Consider the following 24,966-nt stretch of genomic DNA (forward strand, 5'->3'; position numbering starts at 1 on the left):
TGCCAAATACAGCAACAGATGGTCACTTGGTATGTCCAACAGTCTACATTTCCATCTCAAAATTGGTTGATTTAAGATTTCCTATAAGGGGGCGCCTGGGTGGCTCAGTGGGTTAAGCCGCTGCCTTTGGCTCAGGTCATGATCTCAGGGTCCTGGGATCGAGTTCCGCATCGGGCTCTCTGCTCGGCGGGGAGCCTGCTTCCTCCTCTCTCTCTGCCTGCCTCTCTGCCTACTTGTGATCTCTCTCTGTCAAATAAATAAATAAAATCTTTTAAAAAAAAAAGATTTCCTATAAGGATGCTTAAAGTTTATCTATATTTCTATATATCTCCATTCTATCCATCCATCCGTCCACCCACTCATCTGTCCATCTATCCATCTTCCCCTCCTCCACCCATCCGTCCATCCATCCGTCCATCCATTCATCCGTCACCCATCCATCTGTCTGTCCGTCCATCCATCCGTCCTCCATCCGTCCATCCATCCGTCCGTCCATCCATCCGTCCGTGCATCCATCCACCCACCCATCTGTCCATCCATCTATCCGTCTCCACATCACTGAATTCAAACCACTCTTTTCTCAAATACACTGCACACAGAGCTCGGAAGCAGTCCAGAGGCCCTGGGAATGTGTCTGGTCTTAATGAAGCCATCTTACTCTGACAACACAACAGAAAGCCTCTAAATTGAGCTGCCACAACAAGAATTCCTCCGAGTTGTTGAAGGTTGGAGTCGGAATACGGTGCTGAGCTCCTGACTCCCGCTGACAGCAGAGCTCAGAGAGGTCTGTAATCTGCAAAACGCCAGACCTTTCCTCCAGGAGCCTCCGGCACTCTCTTTCGGCTGGGGGCAGGAGGGGGAGTCCAAGAGAGCCTTGGCCCCCACAGGGGTGCATGTGCTCAGCTGTGGAGAGCGCAGATTTAACATTCAGGTGAGCCAAAGGCTCCGTGATGCACGTCTGACACACAGCCTGCTCCTTGGGGGCCTCCTCTGGCCGCCCTGGGCTCCGTCTGTTCAGGGAGCCCTCCAGACCCACCCTGCTTAGGGATCAGCTCCGCCTCCTTCTGTGCCTCTGCTGGGGCAGGGGCTCTGACCTGTATTCTCTTCAGGTCACGGTTCGATCCACTGGGAAGGGGTCCAGGGAGCAGGGGACCTGGGCTGCCCCTCCCCACCATGCGTCCCTCCTGCTAAGCCATCTGTATGCACCAGAGCCCACCTCCTGGCTCTCCTGTCTTCTGTCTCTCAGGACACCAGAACTGTGTTTATTTTTGATGGGTCCCGGTGCACGCTGGAGCCGGACGGCCGGGGTTCAAACTTGGGTGCGGGCATTAGGTTTCCCACCTGAAACCCGGGCCCCACTGTTAGGGGATGTCATGAAGATTTGAAGAACTATTGCCTGTAAGTGCTCAGGACAGTTCTGGGACCACAACGACCCCGGCAGTTAGGATAGCTACCGTTATCTGAATTCTAAGGGTCACTGTAAATTCATGGCACCTCCGACAGCTTCAATTTTTTCAGAATGGATTTTGCATAACACTAACATCTTACAAATGTTCAGAATTCACGGAATTAAAACTACATATTTAGTCTATTTTTGACCCAGTATTTTTCTGTAAATCCCACATTCACAGCATGTTCCATTTGGAACAACGAGCGTCCATTGAATGTAAATAACCGTTACAGGTCCTCGTACCTCCTTGGGTTTCAGGGCCCTCCACCCCGAGAGTGTGCCTTCGTTCCACTGTCTGGGGCACAGCTACTCCTGTCAGTTAGGTAAGGACCAGGTGACTGGGGTCCGGTGGATGGAACGCGGCCCACGAGCATCGTGCATGATTTTCCAGACTGTCCTCCATTCTGCTCAAGAGAGCTAGACAGAGAAGCCACAAGACGGAAGGAGCCTGGGTCCCTGAGGCCCCATGGGGCGGGGGACAGGAGCACGACGTCGGAGTGTTGTACAAAGAGAAATGAACGCTGAGCGTGTTGGAGGAGTCTTGCCGGTTACAGCGGCAAGCCTTGCTCTAACCCCGGCGGTGGAAGGACACTAAGCATCGCACAGTCTTGGAGGTAAAACGAGGCGGGGGAGGGGAGCGCATTGGGCGAGGTCGTCGGAGACACAGGGGTGGTGATGGAGGGGAGAACCGGGAGGGCCCGACTGAAAGTCTGAAACAGAGCTCCTTGAATGCGACTTAAAAATGAGCTGGGGTTGAAACGGCAGCCATTAAACCCGAGCCGTTGAACTCTTTGCAACAGTAACAGACCCGGCTGCACACAGTGAATGTCCTCTGTGCTGACACACGGACGCTGCTCTCCTGCTCCAGAGAAGTGGTGAGACACCGTGCGACACTGGTATGGGACGTGTCTCTCGCACCAGCACGAGACAGAGCGGCCAGGCTCACTGTGCTTGCAGTGAAGGGGACGGCTGCCCCGTGTAACCAAGTCCCAGTTCACAGGTGGGGGGTGCTCGGGTGCTGGCGTACCACCGTCACCGCTAGTCCCTCCGACCACCTGCCACCCACCTCGTTCTCTATCACACTGTTTCCTGGCCTCTTCCTGATGCGAACGACTTCTTAACTTCCATCTCGTCCCAAGGAAGAACATGGAGGAGATCACTGTGGATGGTGTCCAACATGTATTACTCGAATAAACACTGGAGTATAAACCTACTAACGCAGAAACTGTTCTTATCCCTGTCTTGACAGACGTACACTGTACAGCGTTTAGGAATCAGGAAACACGGTGGAAGTCTCCAGGATGTGAACACGGTGCAGCTCAGTGAGCCAGCCCTGGGGGCCTTCCAACCTCACCGCCGCGTTCTCTCTAAGTCTTACCCTGAAGGTGACCTTTCCTTTGGAAGCAATCAGATTGCAGATTCTTATCCAAGGAGATGCCACTTTGAGGCCCCTCACCCATGGAGACACGTCAGTGCTCGCAGCTCAGTGTCTCTCCACGCTTAGAAACCTCCACCCAAATATCAGGCTGGTCCTTGCTCGTTACGTGGCTCCTGCTTGGCCCTAAATGGGGCCGACCGTACATCTGGTTTGCCCAGGATCACACAGCTGTACACCTCTGCTCACAAAACCGTCTCAGGGGAGGAACATATGGAAGTATACGCGACTCATCGGCGCCCCCTGGCTGTGCCCGTCCCGCGATTCCCACGGCTCGCCCGTGCTGTGCCGACCTCCTTCATCCTCACGCCCCCCATGAACCTGCTTCTCCTTTCCAAGTTCATTGTTCATGAACCTGCCTCTCCTTTCCAAGTTCATTGTTCTGCGAATGGAACCACTGCCCCCGGCCTGCCTAGGCGGGAGACGGGCATCATCCGCAGATGCTGCTGGACCACCTGGCCCTTCTCATCGGTGATGCCCGTCCATTCACTCTCGTCACGGCTGGCATCGATTTTCCTTCGCCAACGACCTCCCCACCAAGCATGCCTTTTAGAGTCTAACTCATTACTTCTTGCCTGGAATTATTTAAACAGCCGCCCCCGCCAGAGAGAAGCAAAGTCCCTGAGAGGTCACAGACCGTCGGAGGCCGCCGGAAGGATGCCCCAAGGAAGCATTCAGGTTTCTGGGGGAGTCCAAGACATCACCCCATCGCAAGGCCAGAGGCCAGTGACTGGCAATTGCAAAGTCTGGGAGGCCCTGGACAGCACAGTGCCCAGCGCTGCTCCGAGTGACGAAGTGAGAATAAAGGAGGGCTCGGCGTCCGCACCTGCTAGCGCTAAGCAAGGCAGCCCCCGCTCGGGCCTCAGAATGAAGAGCCGAAGAGGACGTGGCCTTGAGGTGCCATGCAGGTGCCCGAGACCAGCACGCTCTGGGCAAGGGGGACTCGCTGGGAACCTGGACATGGCCACCACGGGGCCCTCACAAGGCGCAGAGAACAGAGGATTACAGGGCCCGGGGGCTGGCCCACAGCCCCGCCATCCGCACGGGCCAAGAAAAACCTATGTTGCTCATCATGGAGGGGGCCATGCGTGTCTGTGGGAAGTCTCTCTCCTTCTTGTCACCCACAAGCCAGAGGCAAGGGTGTATGTGCCATGCCACGAGCTAAACACGGGGACAGCACGTCTCCCTGGTGGAGATGTTGGCAAGGCAGCCTGGGGTAGATAGGAGAGGTGCCCTGGGGGTGTCAGCACTCCGACCCTGGGGGTGTCAGCACCCCGACCCTGGGGATGTCAGCACCCTGACGCCTGGCCCTGTGAGTATGTCAGGTCACGCGGCAAAGGGAAAGCGAGGTCGCGGCTGGAATTGAGGCTCTCACCGGCTGGCTCTGCGATGGGGAGATGTGCCTGGGTGCACCGGTGTCGTCAGAGGGACTTCCGACACCTTGGAGAGATCGCCCACCCAAGTGTGGTTCACAAGCCCAGGATTCTGTTCCCGAGGGAGAGTGTGGGATTCCTTGGTTCTCACAGCTTCACCCCATGACACGGGCCGTGCCCTGCCGTTCTCGGGCTCCCAACCTTGCGCCGTGTTTGGGCCACAGAGTGTTCCGCCTCGGGGGGCTACGAAGTCCACGTGATCAAATCTGATGGGAGAGTAAACACTGATTTATTCCTTTAATTTTACAAGTACGGTAAATATTGTATGACTCTATCTAAAGGGTTAGTGTTTTGTTATTGTAGCTGTCACAATCCTGTCTTGTTTAATAGATTCTGCTTTCACTGAGAACACGGGGATAACCTCTGCTTTCAACACGAAACATCCCTTCCGCTGGCTTCTCTCCCCGGCTTTACTGACACAGAACTGACGCGCCACACTGTGTAACTGAGGCGTGCGACACGATGATGTGGCAGACACGCATACTGGGCAGCGGTGGCGACGTCAAGGTTGGTCCCCACCTCCACCACCTCCCAGGACGGGGGTGATTTCTTTGTGGTGAGAACACAGAGTACGCAGTAAGGATTTATTGACTCCAGGCACCGTGCTGGACATCGGGTCCCCAGAACTCTCTCATCTATGACTGTTGACCTACATCTTTGGACGACAGAAAAGGGAAGGAAACAGATCTCCCCCCTGGAATTGTCCAGAAAGGATGCCGCCCTCCTGACACGGTGACCGTAGCCCGCTGAGACGCACGTAGCTCTTCTAACCTACAAAACTGTGCAATAATAAACACCGTTTTAGGTCAACACATGCACGGTACTATTTTTTTTTTTTTAATGGCAACGGAAAACCAGCACATATTGCAATGGCGTCCAGACAGCCCAGCACCCAGCTGCCCAGGCTCCAGCCGCGGGATAGCGCGCCCTCTGCCCCAGCCTCCCCACCCGGCCGCAGGCTCCGGAGAAGGCTCAGTCCTAGCTCCCACCAGCGTGATCTGCCTTGTGTGCCCCTGTCGCACACCACGCCTCCCGTCCTTGCCCGCCACTGGGGCTCCTTGGGTTCCAGGACAGCCCAGGTGTTTCCCACCCGAGAGCCCATCCCCACTGCTGCTCCGACCGCAGACACTCTCCCTTCCTGCCCGCTTTACCGCGGGCCTTGCTGGCTCCATCTCCAAGTCCCCGTCTCGGAGAGGCACCGATACTCTTATAGGAATGTGTCCACATATGTGTGCACGCACACGCCTTGCTGAGAGGGCGCGGGGGAGGAAATATGTGTGTACACACACACACACGACGCTGCTGTATATGACAGAGGAGGCACATATGACAGAGAGTACATATACAATACATACGAGAAAATGGGATATTTACACATGTGAAACTGTTATATGACACACATGATAATAAAATATGTACCAGATATAGGATATACAGAAAAGTAAAAACATCCGTTCTCTCCCTCTATATAGGAAACTCTCTATAGAATGTAGTTATTAAATATGTGATATATATAAGTATATAAATGGGATATATATAATCATCTCCCTCCCCCCTCGCTATATATCCTGTGTTCTTCCTCTGTGGAGGAATCTGTATATGTCAAACTATATATACATGAAATTGTATGTATAGGAAATAGGATATATATATTTTTAAATTTTATTTATTTATTTGAAAGAGAATGAAAGAGAGATATCTTGAGATGGGGGAGGGTCAGAGGGAGAAGCAGACTCCCCGCTGAGCAGGGAGCCTGATGTGGGATTCGAACCTGGGACTCCAGGATCATGACCTGTGCCGAAGGCAGTCGATTAACTGACTGAGCCCCCCAGGTGCCCCAGAAATAGGATATATTCTATCTAGATTTGAAGCTATACACATAGGTATATAGAAATATATGAATATATATGAAAATATCTATTTTCCTCCTCTATGAAGAAAAAATTTATGAAGGTATATTTATGACAAAACAGGGTAAAGATATATATGTATCTCCTGTAATTATTTAATAGGATTTCCTACCTTCCTTGTCAGGAACTTTAATTTGTTCATGAGCTCAGTCTACAGAACCAGAACAGTGTCCTGCGTGCATCAGAAATTCAGGAAGTATTTGTTGAGTAATTTATGTTTATACTTAAGACTCTTCATTGAACAGTTTACAAAAATCCTAGTATGGTTTTAATTTTAAATTTTTTCTTTTTTAAAGATTTTATTTATTTATTTGACACAGAGAAAGAGATCACAAGTAGGCAGAGAGGCAGGCAGAGAGAGGGGGGAAGCAGGCTCCCTGATGAGCAGAGAGCCCGATGCAGGGCTCCATCCCAGGACCCTGAGATCATGACCTCTGCCAAGGCAGAGGCTTAATCCACTGAGCCACCCAGGCGCCCTTCAATTTTAAATTCTATATGGGAGCCTCCATAATATCTTCTGAACTTTGGGCCTCTAAAGTCTTCATCTGTTTTGTTTTTTTTTAAAGACCATCTCCACGTAGAGAGGTGACTGACTGTGACCCCAACCTGGGCCTCCCCTGTTGTGCTGCTGTGTGTGACCCGGGTCTACACCAGCCAGAGAGGCTTCCCTGGAGTAGCTCTCTGGGCCTCCACCTGGTCCATGTGTCCTGAGCAATGCCGCTCAGAGGTTTGAGGGTTCGGAGCTAGAGTTCGGGACCTGGCTGCATCTCGCATGGACTAAGCCCACCATCTCCAGTGCGAAAGCCGGCTCACCAGCTCTACTGGGAAAGGTTCTGAGCTTGGTTTTCCTTTTGGTCACAAACACGCACTAGACCTCCCAGTGCTCTCCTTCTCTCTCTTCTTGGATCAAAGACCTTTCCCGCAGGGGAAAGACAGCGAAAGTTTCTGTAACTCACCCTAAGATTAAACTCAAGACTCTACATCAAGCTCCTGTGAGATAGGAACTCTGGTAAGACCCTGAAAAAAAAAATTTAAAAAAATCCCTTTTGGGATCCTTTTGTAGTTCATAAGCATGATGACTGGGTGTTCACGCTCCTATGTCACGTGTGGTACCCTCAAACCTTGTTACAACCTTGGCACATTACCCATCTGATGAGGAAAAAAAAAAAGGAGAAAGAGAAATTAAGGAGTCAATCCCATTTACAATTGCACCCAAAACCATAAGATACCTAGAAATAAACCTAACTAAAGAGGCAAAGAATCTGTACTCAGAAAACTACAGAGTACTCATGAAAGACATTGAGGAAGACACAAAGAAATGGGAAAACATTCCACGTTCATGGATTGGAAGAACAAATATTGTGAAAATGTCTATGCTACCTAAATCAATCTACACATTTAATGCAATCCTTATAAAAATTCCATCCTTTTTTTTCAAACAATGGAACTAATAATCCTAAAATTTATATGGCACCAGAAAAGATCTCGAATAGCCAGAGGAATGTTGAAAAAGAAAGCCAAAGTTGGTGGCATCACAATTCCAAACTTCAAGCTCTACTACAAAGCTGTCATCATCAAGACAGTACGGTACTGGCACAAAAACAGACACATAGATCCATGGAACAGAGTAGAGAGCCCAGAAATAGACCCTCAACTCTATGGTCAACTAATCTTCGACAAAGCAGGAAAGAATGTCCAATGGAAAAAAAGACAGTCTCTTCAACAAATGGTGCTGGGAAAATTGGACAGCCACATGCAGAAGAATGAAACTGGACCATTTCCTGACACCACACCCAAAAATAGATTCAAAATGGATGAAAGGCCTCAATTTGAGACAGGAATCCATCCAAATCCTTGAGGAGAACACAGGCAGCAAACTCTCCGACCTCAGACACAGCAATTTCTTCCTAGGAACATTGCCAAAGGCATGGGAAGCAAGGGCAAAAATGAACTATTGGGACTTCATCAAGATCCAAAGCCTTTGCACAGCAAAGGAAACAGTTAACAAAACCAAAAGACAACTGACAGAATGGGAGAAGATATTTGCAAACGACATATCAGATAAAGGACTAGTATCCAAAGTCTATAAAGAACTTATCAAACTCAACACCCAAAAAACAAATAATCTAATCAAGAAATGGACAGAAGAAATGAACAGACATTTCTGCAAAGAAGACATCCAGATGGCCAACAGACACATGAAAAAGTGCTCCACATCACTCGGCATCAGGGAAATAAAAATCAAAACCACAATGAGATCCCAGCTCACACCAGTCAGAATGGCTAAAATTAACAAGTCAGGGAATGACAGATGCTGAGGATGCGGAGAAAGGGGAACCCTTCTACAGAGTTTATGGGAAGGCAAGCTGGTGCAGCCACTCTGGAAAACAGCAGAGAGGTTCCTCAGAAAGTTGAAAATAGAACTACACTATGACCCAGCAATTGTACTACTGGGTATTTATCCTAAAGATACAGATGTAATAATCCGAAGGGGCATGTGCACCCAAATGTTTATAGCAGCAATGTCCTCGATAGCCAAAAAATGGAAAGAACCTAGATGTCCATCAGCAGATGAATGGATAAAGAAGATGTGGTATATATATATATATATATATATATATATATATATATACACACACACACACACACACACACACACATATATGTATATATGTATGTGTATATATACATACACACACGATGGAATACTATGCAGCCATCAAAGAAATGAAATCTTGCCATTTGCGACAACGTGGATGGATCTAGAGGGTATCATGCTGAATGACATAAGTCAATCAGAGAAAAACAACTGTCATATGATCTCCCCGATATGAGGAAGTTGAGAGGCAACATGGGGAGCTTGAGGGGTAGGAAAGAATAAATAAAACAAGATGGGATCGGGAGGGAGACAAACCATAAGAGACTCTTAATCTCAAAAAACAAACTGAGGGTTGTCAGGGGGAAGGGAGTAGGGAGAGGGTGATGGGGTTATGGAGATCGAGGAAGGTATGTGCTATACAGTGAGTGCTGTGAAGTGTGTAAACCTAGTGATTCACAGACCTGTACCCCTGGGGCTAATAATACATTATATGTCAATAAAAAAATAAAAAATCATTAAAAATTCCCTTTGGAGAGGTATATTCTCTAATTTTAGGTTCTACATGTACCTTTTTGTCACTCCTCCCCCCCCCCCCCCATTAACTAACCTCTATAGAAGCAGAAAGCAAGGGGCTGCTACCGGGTTAGTCCTAATTATCCAACACCCCCTTCACTCATAAGAGTTTCTGCTGTAGGCTCGGTTTGTAGGATAGCAGGTGTGGGGTAAGCTCAGATCCATGCAAAATGTGATGGTCCAGCCGACACCTGCTATTTTAGCACGGAGGGAGGACGGACTCCTATGTCATCAGGCAAAACACCACCATTCTAACGCTGGGTTTAAAAACACCACCACCACCACAACGGCTTTGTGCCAATTACACGCATTCTGTCTATGATACATGGTGTTGAACTGCCCGAGGGCTGAATTAGAGGGTTTAAAATGAGTTATGGCCTCTATCTCATGCCTTAATGCACCTGTTGTCAACATGCTTTCCCTCTTCATTAGTAACAGTGTGTTTGTAGTCACATACCTACAAGTCTGATAAAGAACCTCAGTCACAGAAATGGAGGGGGATTCGCGAGGCTCCCCCTTACAGGAATGTTAGAATCCCAGAAGGTACTGTGCCTGCAATTTGAGCTGCCGCCACCAGGGGGTGCCCATCCGGTAACCTGCAGTTCCCAGGCAGGGTCTGGGTCCCAGGTGTGCCTCTGAGGAGCCCAGCTCTTGCCTCTCCAGGTAGGCCCAGCTGAGGCACCTGAGCCTTCATCAACCAGCACCTGCAAACCCACTTTGCTAAAGTGGCCCGTCAAACACATGTGATGTGTGTTTGCAAAGTCCACTGACCAGATGTACCATGGAGGGGAGACGGGGGTGTTCACCAGCAGTCTCTCTACGTTTAACACAAATCTAGGTTGATTTTGCCATCCATTCATTCACTCACTCAACAAATAACTACCACATGCCAGGTCTTTGGTTTAGTCCAGGCGTACAGAAAAGCGTCAGACATGTCCCTGGAGCAGAATTTCTCCCATTCCATCGGGGGTGCTCATGCATAGATAACGTAGGGTAAGGACCGGCTGAGCCCAGGATGGTCACATCCTACCTACAGAAAGGCCAAATTCACCCACAGTGAAAATGACTCTTGAAAGAGTTTTAAACTGAAAGCCTTTTGGCCACGAACGAATCCTTTGACTTCCAATGTCTGACTTGCTTTGTTTTAATCTTTACAGCCTTGGAAGTAAGGGCCAGGGCTCCGTCCTCCCACTGGGGCTAATTGCTTCTCTGCGTCTGCCCAGCGGATGCTCGCTCCAAGGCTTCCGGTTCCCATGTAAGTTCCAGAGAATCCCAATTAACTGTCATATTTTTTCATTCATGTAGGAAATGGAAAGAATGGAGTAGCCATCGGGCTGGGTCCCTTTCCTGCTCACCTCCTCTGTGTTTCTGGCCTTCCCATCCAGAACGTTCTCTCTACAGGATGTTCTCAACACACCATACTCTGAACTGGACCCACGGAGCTGTTTTCATACAGTTCTAGCTACCATCCATCAACTCAGTGTCCATCATCCCTCCTGGTGCCTTGAGGGCCCTCCCACCGTCCCAGGGATGCTTTTGCTTTTTTGGATGAAGGTCCAGGGAAATCCCACAGTACTGTAAGTACACGGCCATCTCCTCACCCAAATAGGAGAACGGTGCTCTGGGGTGTTCACTGGTTGTTTTTCCTACTGAACGAAGTTCCTCTAGGATATTAGAATTCTCCCTGCGATGACCCAGAGGGATGACGCTCTTCACCCACGTTCCCTGAGCCACTTCCCGAGTCCCTTTGCTCTGCAAACTACTGGCAGAGAGCCCGTGCGACACCAGGTGTTGCCTGGGTGCTGGGAGACCAGCCACGATCCAACAGCAAGCCCATGTCCTTGGAGAGGCGGACAGGGGACAAAGGAACGAGGAGAAATGCAGTAAGACCATGGGGACATGTTCCATGAAGAAAAATAAGGCAGAGGAGGGGGTGGGGGGTGTGTCTGAGCTCAGAGGACAGCAGGGGGCGGGGGGAAGAGGTGAGGTCAGGGATGGGGGGGCAGGACAGAGGGTGGGGGCCGTGGTGGTCACAGCGGGAAGCCTTCAGCTCTGGGGGGTGGGGTGGGGAGGCGGATCTTGAGAAGTGACGTGACCTGTGTGCCAGGGATGCTCTCCCGCCGGTGGGGAAGAGTCTGGGGTGCGGGACAAAGTCGAGAGCAGCGACCCATGAAGAGGTTTCTGGAAGGTTCACTTTACCTCCCGGGCTCAGCCCCCCTCGGGCAGCTCCAAACACAACCTGGACAGAAGCTGCGGGGATCTCCTTGAGGTTAACGATGCAGCTACAGGCAGAGTCCCCCCTATAAGACAGACCCACGAGTGACTGGAACGACTGAGATTCGCCTCCAGAACCAAATCAGCCGTAGGGATGTCACAGCACCCATGTCACAACCAAAGAAACTGAGGAACAGAGAGACCCAGTACCTAGCCCTGGTTCTCCTCTCTAGGTCTCAGAGCCAGGATTCAGTCCAGCCAGCCTGGCACCAAAGCCCATGCCCTCGAGGGCCCTGGGCACTCTGTGCATGTGGCGACGGTCAGGCAGGATGCCGTAGCGACTGCACGTTCCGATGGGGCCTGTGCCGCAGACCCTACGGCCCCGTCACTTCCCGCACTTGTTGGCGCCTGGATCTCATATTCCGCTGGGTTTGTGATCCGCGGTCTTTGTACTCCAGGATCCTTTATGTAAATTCTATGCAGGTACGGGGGTCGCACACATAGGGTGGTAGGTGGTTCCTTCCAGGTAGGGGTGACAAAGAAGTTTGGTCTTTTTTTTCCAAGATTTTTTTTGAGAGAGTGAGAGCACACAATCAGAGGGAGGGGTAGGGGGAAAGGGAGGAGCCCCCCTACAATGTGGGGGTTCTATCCCGGGACCCCGGGATAATGACTGAGCTGAAGACAGACGCTTCAGGTTTTGTCTCTTCTGCCCACAACTGGCAGTGTTGCGTGGGACAGCTGTGCCACTGTCTGAACGCAAGAGACACGTGCTGAATTCCACTGAGGACGTCGGGCTGGTGCCACGACGTACATTTCTCTGGACTCGGCCAGGCGGAGGGCAAGGCTGGCTTCCACTTCTGGTCCACTTGGCCCCATGTTCCCAGCAGCCAGGCTCTCTTTGCTTGTCTGCATTTTGCCTCCCTAAGGGGAAAGTGACTGAGCAAGTGCACTTGGACGGAGATGTCCGGGAACTGACGCATCCCTCTCTCCGAGGAGGGCATTTGCTCTAACGAAGCACAGCAGGGAGACGTGAGGCTCAATCCCACGGCATGAAATTTCATGGGAAGGACTGCAACCATCCACAGAGGAGCCATCTCTGGCTGGGAGCTCTGAGTCTCTGAGCTCCCCGTAAGCCATCACCCACGGAGGAAAGGCCTGAGGGGAGTCCCAGAGCAGAGACGGGCGAGCTCCTCTGCAGGAGACAGACGGTGAACACATCTGGCTCCGCGGCTGACCCGCCTCCCTCGGTGCTGCTCAACTCAGCCATGTGCTGTGGATAACGACGCACTAATGCTCGTTCCCGACGCGTCCCCACGGCAGGCATCGTGCACCAAACCCCGTCCTGGAGGAGGAGGGATGGAGGCAAATATGGAACAGGACTTGGGCCCGGGGACCACGCGTCTTGGCTTCTGCAGAGGTGTCAGAACTCCGCATCTGCAGAACGGCAGGACGCGAAGCCACCGAAAGACGGAGCGGCCCAAGGGTCCCCTGATGGGAGGGGCGGCGGGACCAGGTGTGGGCCCCCCACGCGGCGGTGTTATTAACCCGAACAAGGAACGGAGGAACTGGAGGACCCCGGAACTGGAGGACCGCACGCGGAGCGCGAGGAGCCGGCCCCGGAAGGACAGCCCAGGAGGCCCCTGAGGGGGTCGGTTCACGGAGACAGACCATACAAGGGAGGCCCGCAGGGGCTGAGAGGCAGGGCCACAGGGGCTGGTGACCCGTGGGGACAGAGCTTCGGTTCTGCAGGATGACCAGAGTCCTCGAGATGATGGACAAGCATGGGGACGCTCCTAACACCGCACGCTGTGTGCCTCGCGATGGTTAGGACGGCGCATTTTATGTTCCGTATTTGGCCACAATTAAAAGAAGAGCCTCTTGTTGTCTCAATGTCCTCATGCGGAAAAACCGACATGCGCCTGAGTCCCTGGGATGGCTGGGAGCATGGAAGACGTGGACGGCCGCGTGGCGTGAGGAGCCGCACACAGACGCTGTTCCTGTCATCATGGGAACACAGCTCCCGACGCGGCACCCGCAGCCAGGGCCCAGGGCCCCCAGTAAGGCCGAAAGGACGCAGGATGTTTTAAACACCGACAGCCTGACATAAAGCAGGACGGCTGGAATCCGGGAGTCGGGCCAGCGTACGGGGAAGAGAAGTGTTGTTTGCTGTAAACCAGAACATCGACTCTCAGTCCAGCGACAGTCCGTTCTGGCCTTCGGAAGTCAGCTGCAGGCAAGGAGCACGGCTCCTGGGCGTCCGCGTTGGGACGGAAGAGACAGCAGCGGGGCCGCCCGCCGCCCGCAGGCCGCCTTCCTTCCTTCCGCCCCTGCTCCACCTTCGGACGCGTCCCCAGCGTCTCCACGGAGGGGCAGGCCCACTCGGCAGCTACAGAGGCAAACGTCCCCATGCGGGGGCTTCCTTGCCGACAAGGTGGATTGAAGAAGGGGTGCGCTGGGAGGTCTCCCCGTTCCAAGCCCCCGCTGGGCCCCGGAGCCCGAGAAGGATCAGTTCAACGCAGGTGCCCCTACCCCGCTCCCCGCGGGGCACTACAGGCGGCTCCTACAAGGGAAGGTGAGGAGCCTTAGTCGCTTCTAATGCCCGTTCCTTCAAGAGGATTTACAAAGCCATTTGGCTAAACTCCTGGGGAGAAACAGCCAGGCTGCCCGAGGAGCAGGACCATGGCGTGGGGGTGACCACGGGACCCACAGCCCCTTCCCGGCGGCGGCCCCATGCACTGCCGGGTGACAGAGCCCAGCAGTGTCCTGCGGGGCCAGAACCATGTGCCACCCGGGGCTCCCTCCATGCGGGCCCGTGACCCCATCAGGAGCCCCTGACTGGCAGCTGTATACCCGGTGCTTCGGCAAGGAGGCCAAGCGCCAGGCGGACGGGCCCTGCCTGCCCCTCTCCCTGCCTCCGGCTTGTCGACGCAGCCCCATCCCGGAAATGGCTCTCTCCCCTCGCAGGGGTCGGCTCTCTTCTGCGGGGACCAGCCTTGGGAGAAGGAGTCAGGCTGGGCTGTGCCCAGTTCCCAGCTGGGCTGCGTCTGCTGGAGACGCAGGGGAGGAACCTGAGCTGGGGGAGCACAGCACGGAGGGAGGCAGGCTCCCCGGGTCCACCTGGTCGGGCGGGGGGCACTGCTGTGGCCTGGGGGAGGCGCCCGTCTATCCGGGAGGGGTGGCGAGAGCCTGGGACCCGAGCAGCCCCGAGAACTCAGCCAGCGTCTCGCAGGCCTCCGGCTGCTCCATCCACTCCCCGTCCACTCCCTGTGCCTCAGGGCACAGCAGCCATCAACGGTGCCACTCTGGAGGTTCTTACGACTTCCCTAACCTGGCCCAGCGTCTCTGAAGCCCGCTCCCCTTCCTGCTGACCACACACAGAGCTGTCTGGGCCTCCCCTCCCTGCCTCGCCTCCGCAGGTCATGGGCTGGGGTGAGGAGGCTTTGGAACATCAGGTGTCGGGGGCTGGGGCTGCGGCGCTGGGATCGGGGTCAGGGGGCCCCCTGGGTGGGTCCCCCAATGGAGCCAGTCCCAGGACTGGAAGGTCTGCTCTCCTTCCGGCGAGGTTCCGGCTGAGCCCCATGGAACCTCTCCTCCCACGGGGTGGCCTCTCCAAATGCCTCGCTGTGGCAGAGGCCACACAGAAGGAAGGGGCTCTGTCTGCAGGTGAGGGCTGAGAGACAGAGACGGAGTGATGGAGAGAGAGACAGAGAGAGAGAGATGGGGACAGAGATGGAGAGAGAGAGACACGGAGAGAGACAGAGAGAGACAGACAGAGGGAGAGATACGGGGGAGAGAGACAGGGGAGAGAGAGAAAGAGAGACAGAGAGATATGGAGACAGAGAGAGAGAGAAGGGGAGAGAGAGGAGAGAGATGGAGACAGAGACAGAGATGGAGGGAGAGAGACAGAGAGACAGAGATAGAGACAGAGAGACAGAGACAGAAATACAGATAGAGCCAGAGACAGAGTGAGATGGAAACAGAGAGAGAGAAAGACAGAGAGATACGGACAAAAACAGAGAGAGGCAGAGAGACAGATGGAGACAGAGAGACAAAGGCAGAGAGATCTAGAGAGACAGGACAGAGAGAGACAGAGATACAGAGACAGAGATGGACAGAGACAGAGAGAAAGACAGAGAAAGAGACTGAGAGGGAGGGAGTGGAGGGAGCAGAGTAAGGTTGTTCTCGTGAATCTTTTGAGGCTCTGAATAAAATCCCCATAAACTACCCCCAAATCAGGACTTTTCAATTACATCAGCCAACAACATTTTTTGATATATATATTTTTTTAAACTGAAGTCAGCGTGGGTGGGATTTCCTGTTATTTCCCACCCCGAAGCATCACAACAGATATTACTGCTGACACCAGAAATGCATCCATTAGGGATCTGCTGCCTTTTGAAAACCCGGCATCCTTGGGAAGCAGAAGGTAACATGCCTTCCCGAAATTTACAATTCAGTGCGAATGACTTTTCCAGCGGATTTCCTGTGAGGAGGTTTCGATACGGATGGGGGAGAACGCTCGGGTTTACCCCGCCTCTGGCTGGGAGGGAAGAAAGAGCAAAGAGAAGGGAAAAGACTGAAGCTTTACAGCAGACCATGTGGCTCAGCAGACTCCTAACCCTAACCCTAACCCTGACCCTGTGCTCCCCGAGCCGCGAAGAGACAGCAGCGTGAGCCGCGGGGTTCGACCCGCAGGCTGTGCCTCCGTCCCTGGGGCTGCAGGTGCGTGTCCTTGAGGCCCCGGGCGATTTCCTGAGTCCCGGGATTCCTGGAGTCCCAGGGCATGGACACAAGTGCGGGCCTCTTTGCTGACCGGTACCACGAGCCTAACTCCGACTGCTCTGCACGAAAGTAGCTGTTTCCAGCATCCTCAGGGGAAAGTCTGGTGTGGTCTGGCGGGATCGAGCTCTCGGGCGCTGTTGGAAGGACGTGGCTTCTCCCGGAGAGTTTCTCTGTTGGTCTCTTTCTGGAGGAGGCTGACCTGCTTACGGCAGGAGGTCCTGTCACGGAGGGTTGGCAACAAGATCAAACGGAGGGGGACCCTGTCTTTTCTAAGACTTACGCCCGACTCTTCAGAGGGCGCCTCTGCGGCTGGGATTGGGACCAGGTCTCTCCCGGAGCAGACGACGGCCTCTAGAGGGACGTGGCGCTTTGTGGCCACGGCGGGTCACCCGGCCACCGGAAGTTGGGGTGGACACAGCACCATTTACGTTGCTGGGACTGAGAGCAAAGACAATAAGGAACGTCCTGGAGCAAACGTCTGTCATCAGGAGGAGCGCGGACGGAGGCTGCCGAGAACACGCCCCAACGTCCTTCACGGGAACTCGCCGCTTCTGCTGCTCCAAGAGTGCGTCTCCCCGCCCCCGTCCCCGCGTGCCCTCGGCCTGCAGTGTTTCCACGTTGTGTGTCGTCCGGCCGGCCGTGAGCAGACCCAGCCTCAGCATCCCCCCGTGAGTCTGTCCCCAAGAACGCCTCCGTGGCTCAACCACGAACCACGTGCGTTACTGTCTTGTCGGTCACCGCGTCACTCACTCGCACGTTCGACACACATTTGTCCGGTGCGTCCTCTCTGCCGGGGTCGTTCGTGATGGGGGACGGCGGCGAAGGAAGAGAACCAGACGGCGCTGCCCGCCCAGAGCCTACACCCCCGTGAGACCGTCAGACAAAGTAAAGTAAAAACATAAATGTGAAAATAGAGAGATCTGCATCGCACACATAGACCTTCGATGAATAAATACGACGGGAAAACGCGAGCGGGCCGGGAGGGCGGTGCTGGAGGGCCGTGGGGACAGGCTGGGGAGAAGGGAAGCGGGGGACACGGCCCTGCCGGGGAGGGAGTTCGGAGCACAGGCTGAACACAGGGGCTGACCCGCTCGCGGAAAGGCCGATCCCCTGGTGTGGCTGGAACCGAGAGAACGAGCCGGAACGCGACAAGGGTGAGGCCAGAGCTCAGGCAGGTGGGCCGCGTCCCCAGTCACTCCGTCTGCTCTGAGACGGCGGGAAGCGGGGGGTGTTTGCGGAGCGAGGAGTGACGTGGTCAGACGGACACTCGGATCCCACTGGCGGCCGCAGGGACAGCAGACTCCAGGGGAGAGGAGGCCACCGGGGGTCCCGCGAGGAGGACGCCGCGCGGGTCTGGCAGAGAGAAGGGACCGCGGCCTGGGGGCTGGCAGGACGCCGTGGAGGAGGGTCGGGTCTGGGGCCTGTTTGGAGGCCGCTGCCCACAGGATGTGCTGGAGGACGGGATGTGGGGAGAGAGGGACATCGAGGGCGAGCCAGGAACGGTCTGCGGCCCCGGGAGGCCCGGCCTGACCGGTACCCGCTGAGGGGATTCCGGAACAGGGGTGAGCGGTGTGTCAGGTGAGCGGTGTGTCACGATGCCGTCCTTCCTTCCCTCCCCTGCCTGTCCCCAGCCAGTCGCAGGGCAGGGACCGCGCCTCCGACTACGGTCCTACTACCAAACAGGACCCAACAGCTGGTGGAGACGCCGTTGGCATCTGTCCACTGCTCTCTGCCGATGGACTTGCTCCCTGGAGTTCCCGGCGAGCAGAGGGGCTTAGCAGCTCCCGCCCAGCACAAGGGGGTCACCGAGCTCGGACCGGTGCGGGGACCCAGAGAGAAGCGGTCACGTGCACTTCCTGTCCCCCTGCCTGCTGCCCCCAGGCGCTTGCTGGGAGACAGGCTCGGAGGAGGGTGCCAGGCAGCATTCGCCACCGCAGCTCTGAGCCGGGCGTGGGCAGTGGCAGTGTGACAAGCCCTTCCCCCGCCGAGTGCAGCGGCCGGCCGAGCGCCCCTGCCAGAATATCTCCGTGCACACTTTGGCTTCGCCTCCGCTGTGCGCTCAATTGTAAAGGGCGAGAAGAGGGCAGGAAAGAAGGGGTCCGGGGCATGTAAAGGAAGGGCCGCCCTCCGTGCCCCCCGGCTGCAGAGCCGTCCCAGGTCGGCCGGGAGTGGGGACTGTCGTTCTCTCTTCCTGCCTCGGCTGGCGCTGTCAGTCACAGCTGGGGAGACTAAGTGCACGCTCGCCCCCCAACCCCGACTCGGCACACACGCTCCCTGCTCTGCAACCATCCCGGAGCAGGCTGCACACTCCCCAGGCTGGGTCTGGCCCCCTTCCCGGTCCCTGCAGCCCTCCACGGCCTCCCCAGGGACTGGGACGAGACCCCGAGCACTTGGCACACAGGAAAGGTCAGGAGCTTTGCACACCTTGCTGAGCCTCCAGACACCACCGGAATGGGCTGGGAGGGGCCGCAGGACCCCCGGCGGTCACCACCTCGGACCCCGGCCGGGGTGGGGGGGCGGGGCAGGGAGGCGTCCACTTGCCTTGATCACGTCTTCGTCGGACGACCGGCACTCCACAGACGCTAGCAGGTCGGTCACCGTGCCGTCCCCCTCCACCGACACCACCTTCACCGGAACGGCCACCGTCTTCCCCGTGAGGATGGCTGTGTTCAGGATCTCAGCCTCCTGGAAGACCAAACACACCCTGCCATCACATTCCGTCTCCGTGCGACGACCTCTCGCCTCCCCACGAAGGACCCCGGCGCCCGCACGGCCCGGAGTCACTGAGGGAGAACAGGATGGGGAAGGGGACCTCATGGGGAGGGCGGGAGCAAATTTATCACACGTGTTGTGTTTGACCAGCCTCCCCGTCAGCCAGAAGCTCTTTTAACTGCTTTGCGACAGTGGACATGTTCGGTCGCAGACCCGATCTTAGCATTCCCTCCCTTTGGCAGATGGCACAGAGAGGTCGTGTCACTTGCCCGAGGTCACACAGCCTGGCAACAGTGAAGGTGGGACTTGAACCCAGTCCAGCCGCTGAGCCCACGTGTCAGCTATGCCAGGATGTCTGAGCTGAGACAAAATGATGCCACCTTCAGCTGTGAACCGTTGACTAGGGGAGCAAGGGGTCCTAAAAGCAGTGGAGATTAGCCCCACCCACCCACGGCCTGTCCCGCGTGTAGCATGCACACGGAGACGGAGACCCTCACTCTTGGAACTCTGTGGCACTGGCCATCTTTCCCTTCCTGTCCCTCCTTGGGGCTCTTACTGGGTCCTGGCCTCTGTGTATGTCTGGAACTCGACTACGGCTCCAACGACATGCTCGGCCCACCGACATGACACATGTGTGCAGCAGACACACACGCCCACACAGACATGCGTTTGCCTGCCCGACGCATCCTCTGCTCACGGTTCACGGTGTCTCGCAGAACATCCCTGCTTGCTTTCGTTATTCAATTTAGACCCCCTTAGAGCCCAGGACACACGGGCACAGCCTCTCCCCTGCGGCATCTCACACCATTGCTGTCTTACTTAGAATTAGTCAATCGGAGGCCTCTCTTCCAGGCCACAAGCTCCAGGGGACTGGTCTGCCTTCTGCTCCCAGTGCCTGGCACAGGGCTAGCTACCGCGAGTAGTACATGATCTGCAAGACGCACAGACAAGGACTTGGCCGGGAAGACTGGAATCCACGCCCTGCCTCCCTGGTCTCCAGCCCTTAGTCCTGTGCATGGACCCGGGACCCCAGGCTGCATGTCCCAGACACTGCGTAGCGGCCCTTACTCTGCCCCTGTCCCCAGCACATTTCTCCCTTCTTCAGGTCCTCCTACAGGGCCCCAGGAGATCACAGGAACCCATTTCTTAGATAGAGAAAACTGAGCCCCAAGAACCAGAAATGGGTCTCATTCCCATCTGCAGGGACTGTCTCCCCTAATCACACAGATCAAAGTCCCCAACAACACACAGCCTCCGTGCATCCAGCTTCCCGAATTCTTGCCCACAGAGCTCCTGCCCAGTGCTGTGAGCTGCGGGCCAGCGGTGTCCCCGAGAGGGGCTGTGTTGGCACAAACGCAGGGCTTCTTCTGTAGGTCCGACCTTGTCCAGCCTATCCTCGGGGGAGCAGCAATGAGACGCCTGAATGGATGCGAGGAGACATGTCTCTCCTAGGGCCAGGCTTGCACGGGGTCTTGATAATTTGATTTTCATGTGAAGTTGCAAATTCCCATTTAGGAGCATGTCAGAGGAAGGGACAGAAATGTATCATCCTAACATTGCATAACTGTTTTCCTTATGTTAACTTTGTATTTCTTACATAAGGTCTTACTTTTCCTTTATAGGACTCGTTCATCTTATAATTAGCTCATTTGGTGTAGATCTGAATGTGAAACTATATATATGGCTTTTTTTTTTTTCTTTTTTGGTTATTTAACTCTGAAAGAAAGACCACAGTTTGGAATATTCCCGAATTTCAAAGACCATGCCTTCCGCTGTCTCAGTATGCAAAAGCTTCTAAATGCCCATTGATTATGCACTTGCTGTTTTCTCCCCCTTCGCTGGTGAGTTCCCAGCCTGATGGGATTTTATTCTGGGCACCAGCAGAGTGAAAGGATGAACGGATGGAGTCAGAATGTGACGCTACTTCCCGCCGCCTCTGGGGGTGGAAAACCTGCATTCCTACTGAAACGGAGATCCAGACCCGCGTCTCTGTTCCTACCGAAACGGTGGAGATCCAGGAAAACCATTCAGGCTTTGGGAACAAGTGGGGAATCACTCTTTGTCTGGCCCAAACTGGCTCATTTCAAAGGAAAGCAGAGAGCGGGATCTCAGACTTTTGACTCTGGACACCTGCTTCAGGGAAGAGGAAGATGATTTCGCTTATGTCTGGTGGAAGAAGCAGCAGCCGCCGACAGCAAACCCCAAAGGGCATTCAAATTGGCACGGTCAGGACCAACCCCAGGACTCACTGGAGAGCGGGTGCAGGCCCAGAGCTGGGGGACGCCTCTGGCCAGACGCCTCACTCTTCCTGCAGGATCCCATGGGGTCGGCGCCGGGGCTGTCAGGCCTTCCCGCCTTCTCTGTGCATTCCCAGGTCTTCGACGCCAGGAGCCTTCTCTTCAGCGTAGCTCTGCTCTCCCCAGAAGGTGAAGGGCGTGTCTCCAGGCAAGAGGTGGTGGGAGTGCCCAGCATGGTCTTGGTTCATGTTGAGACATGACACACAGCTAAGTTGCTGATCTGACCCCAGAAGTCCCTGGCAAGTTCACCGCCTTGTCACCATGGGTCGCCCCTACCCCAGCCCCTCAGAGCGAGGAGAGCAAGGCTGGAAGGTGTTGGGGAAGCTCCATCGCAGGGCTCACTGGGAGCCCCAAGGACCCCCTGCGTATCTCAGAGCTGCAGAGAACGTCAGGCCGTCCAGAGGCCAGGAGGAGGCACAAAGGGAGGAGACGGTGACGGTGCTTTGAGGCGACCTTGTAAGAGACCACAGATCCTTATCTCGGGCTTCGACGCACCCTCTACTGTAGGGAAACATGGAGTGGCCTGATTTTGCCAGAGAAATGACAGCTCCCCTCTTGGATCTGCTCTAGCACAGATTCAAGGAAGGGATTCGAGGTCGGGGCGGCACAGTTGTGGGGGGCGGTTCAGGAAGTGTCCGTAGGGGAGTCTGGAAGAGAGAGCCAGGAAGGCGTGCGCGCCTCCACCAGCTACCACGGTGGGCTGCTGGAGCCGGTCCTGCGGGGACCACGCCGCGTTGCAAAATACACCATGCGTGTTATATACTTCCATATGTGCAGACATATTATCACACATTCCCTTGCAGGGAAATTACCTAAAATACACACCTAAAAATAGATCGGCAGAGGGGCGAGGGAGCTGGGCGATTTATATGGAGCCTCCTGAGAGCTGCTCCCAGGGCCTGCGTCCCCAGCACGTCCAGCCTGCTGCGTGTGTGGGCAAAGCAGCCTCCCCCTGTTTCCAAGGATGCTCCTGGCAGACGGCAGTCCGGGGCCCTGTGAGGTGCTGGGGTGTAAGGGGCATGCGTGGGGCGGAGGACCGAGGAATAATACTGAGGGCTGCTGTCTCGTCGGGAGGGCTGGCGGGTCAGAGGCGGAACTCGAGAGCTGGCTTGTCGGTTTCACTTCCTCCTGCCTCCCGGCACCCCGATTTCCTGCCTCGTGAACCCAGTCACGGATTCGCGATCACCCTTCCTTCCAAATTCATCTGAAAACGTAGGGAAGGAAGGTCAAGGAGACAGAAAAACACGGCCCTGCAGCCTTCTGAATGGCACCCCGAGGCCGAGCTGTGTGTTAGAGATGGTCTGTCGCCCACCTACGTGCACCTGCCCTCCTAGCGAAACCCTGATTTTGTCTGAGCCTGCGGGATGTCCAGCTAAAATTATTGCATTTTGGGGGGCTGTCCTTCATTTGTGACACAGTTCTGGTCCAGGAGATATAAATGGAAGTCACTGGGTGAGGCTTCCAAAAAAGTTTGTGAAAAAAAAGCAGATTCTGAAAGTTCTTTTGTGTTTTCCCTTTTCTCCTGCTGCCAAGCAGGAGCGAGGATAATGCAGTGCCCGCCTCCGCCTCCTGTGTCTGCCCGGGGTCTCGGGGAGTCACCAGTGTTGGGGAGTGGGTGACAATGACCGGTGCCTCTTCTGTCGTCTCTGAGTGTCTGATAAACACAGGTGTGAGTGGCGGCTGCCTCAGAGTGGACAGTGTCCCCCCACCATCCACGTCCACTCAGAACCTCAGGATACGACCTCGTTCGGGAAGAGAGTCTTTGCAGCTATGACGAGTTAAGTTCATAGGAGGTCGTCCTGGAGGAGTGTGGCCCTCCTCTAATGACAGGTGTCTTTGTGAGACGAGAAGACACAGACAGAGCCCCCCGGAAGGCGGCTATGGGAGGGCATGGGTGGGGGTCAGGGTCGTGCTTCGGTAAGCCGAGGAACATGGAGGAAGCCAACAGCCACCGAAGCCGGGAGAGCTCGGCAAGGATTCTCCCCAGGAGCCTTCAGAAGGGGCGTGGTCCTGCCGACACTCTGAGTTTGGACGGCGACCTCCAGAAAGCGAGGGGACAGACGTCTGCTCTTTTCAGCCCCCGTGTTTCTGGTACCTTCTAACGGTGGACCCGGGAACCATTGAGCGGCCAAGCCCAAGGGAAGGGATCTGGACGCCAGCCAGAGGCATCCTAACACCGACCCCGGACTCTCCCTCCAAATGCAGGGCAGGGGAAAGACTGTAAGATCTTGCTCTCAGATAACCGCAGTCCTGTCTGATACGCGGCACCAGAAAGACGCCCTTGTGTTTTTCGGGTCTTGGACTGAAATCAGTAAATCAAATAGCTTCTTGTCTCTATGGAGTGGGGAGAAAACCACTTTTTTGCCTTCACCGTCATCATGACCCCTTGGGAGATCATGGAGCTGTGTGTGTTGAACCAGATGAGGAAGGTTGGAGGGAATATAAATGAATATGATGTTCGCACCACGGCTGCTTCCCCGACAAGAGCGCCCCAAGTAGGCTTCGTGCATCCCTCGGGAGGGGGCAGGCGGGGAAGGGGTGGCTGTTCTTCCCCACAGTGGAGGAAGCTGGTGCAGATTAGTCCCTGGGACACAGCAGCCCACGGCCCTGTCCCCTGACTCCACGCCCAGAGTTTCACAGCCCAGACTCCCTGAGAGAGGAAACAGGAAGATGGGCATTCTGAGGGAGGGAACTAGAGTTAACTGGTAACTTGTTCTACTGAGATCCACACAAGGAAACATTTCCTACGGGGCCGCCGTGGAGGACGTGAGTAAGGGGACAAGCTCCCGGCACCCTCCCCACATCCCAGGCAGGACTTCAGGGAACTACTGAGGCAGAGTTCCTGATAACATTGTTTATTCTGAGTCCCTGGGATCAAAGCTTCTGTTTTTGCCTCCCCAACACCTTCTCCAGAAAAACGCATCATTATCCTTCAGGGAAAGTCTCCCTTCTCCTCGGGACGGACAGACACAGCCACCCTCTCCCTCAGGGGTGCCGGGAGTCAGCAGGCACCCCCGAGGCCACACAGCCTCTCCCCCGGGGTCGGGAACTCCATTTCAGGGGAGCGGGCAGGACCCGCGGGTGCTCGGCTCTCACTCCCGGTCCGCAGCGCCTGGAAACCCGTCGTTTCCCTGTTAGCTGCCTTTCCTGCCTTCTCTCCCGCCGTCTGCTCTCTGGGAGAGCCCGCGCTCTTTCGGCCGGAGGTTCTTGTGTTAAGTGTTCTCAACACACGCGCATGCAGTAATTATAATAAGGGACATTCCGAAAGGTGACGCCTACGTCTGTGGCCTCCAGAGCCGTGCTAGTTCCACCGGGGTGTGAACTTACCCCCAAACTCACTGAGTTATACACATTAAACATGCGCACCTCTGCATATGTCAAGTAGTTAATAAAACCCCCAAACTTCACCAGAATCAATTTCTTTTGCTTATAAGCAAAAGCGTCTAATTAATAAAGATGCCCAGGAAGGTGGTTCAAAGGGGCTCCTTCTAGCTCTCACTGAGAGGCAGACTTAGTATTTCTGAACAATTATCAACCTCAGTTTGCAAACTGGATATCGCA

General features: G+C 55.0%; 1 protein-coding gene and 1 non-coding gene across 2 annotated transcripts in view; one reads left to right on the plus strand and one right to left on the minus strand.

The window, feature by feature from the left end:
- The window catches only part of TMEM132D (transmembrane protein 132D), a 568,943-nt gene that overhangs the window by 67,953 nt on the left and 476,024 nt on the right, over nt 1–24,966 (minus strand). The window contains exon 5 of the mRNA XM_059140271.1: nt 18,938–19,081. Coding sequence (XP_058996254.1) covers nt 18,938–19,081 — 144 coding nt within the window. The remainder of the gene's footprint in view (nt 1–18,937; nt 19,082–24,966) is intronic.
- LOC131812003 (small nucleolar RNA U13) lies at nt 7,280–7,383 on the plus strand. Its single transcript, XR_009346235.1, has one exon. It is a non-coding gene; the product is annotated as a small nucleolar RNA U13 (small nucleolar RNA).

This window comes from Mustela lutreola, chromosome 11 (assembly GCF_030435805.1).
Source record: "Mustela lutreola isolate mMusLut2 chromosome 11, mMusLut2.pri, whole genome shotgun sequence".
Classification (NCBI taxonomy): domain Eukaryota; kingdom Metazoa; phylum Chordata; class Mammalia; order Carnivora; family Mustelidae; genus Mustela; species Mustela lutreola.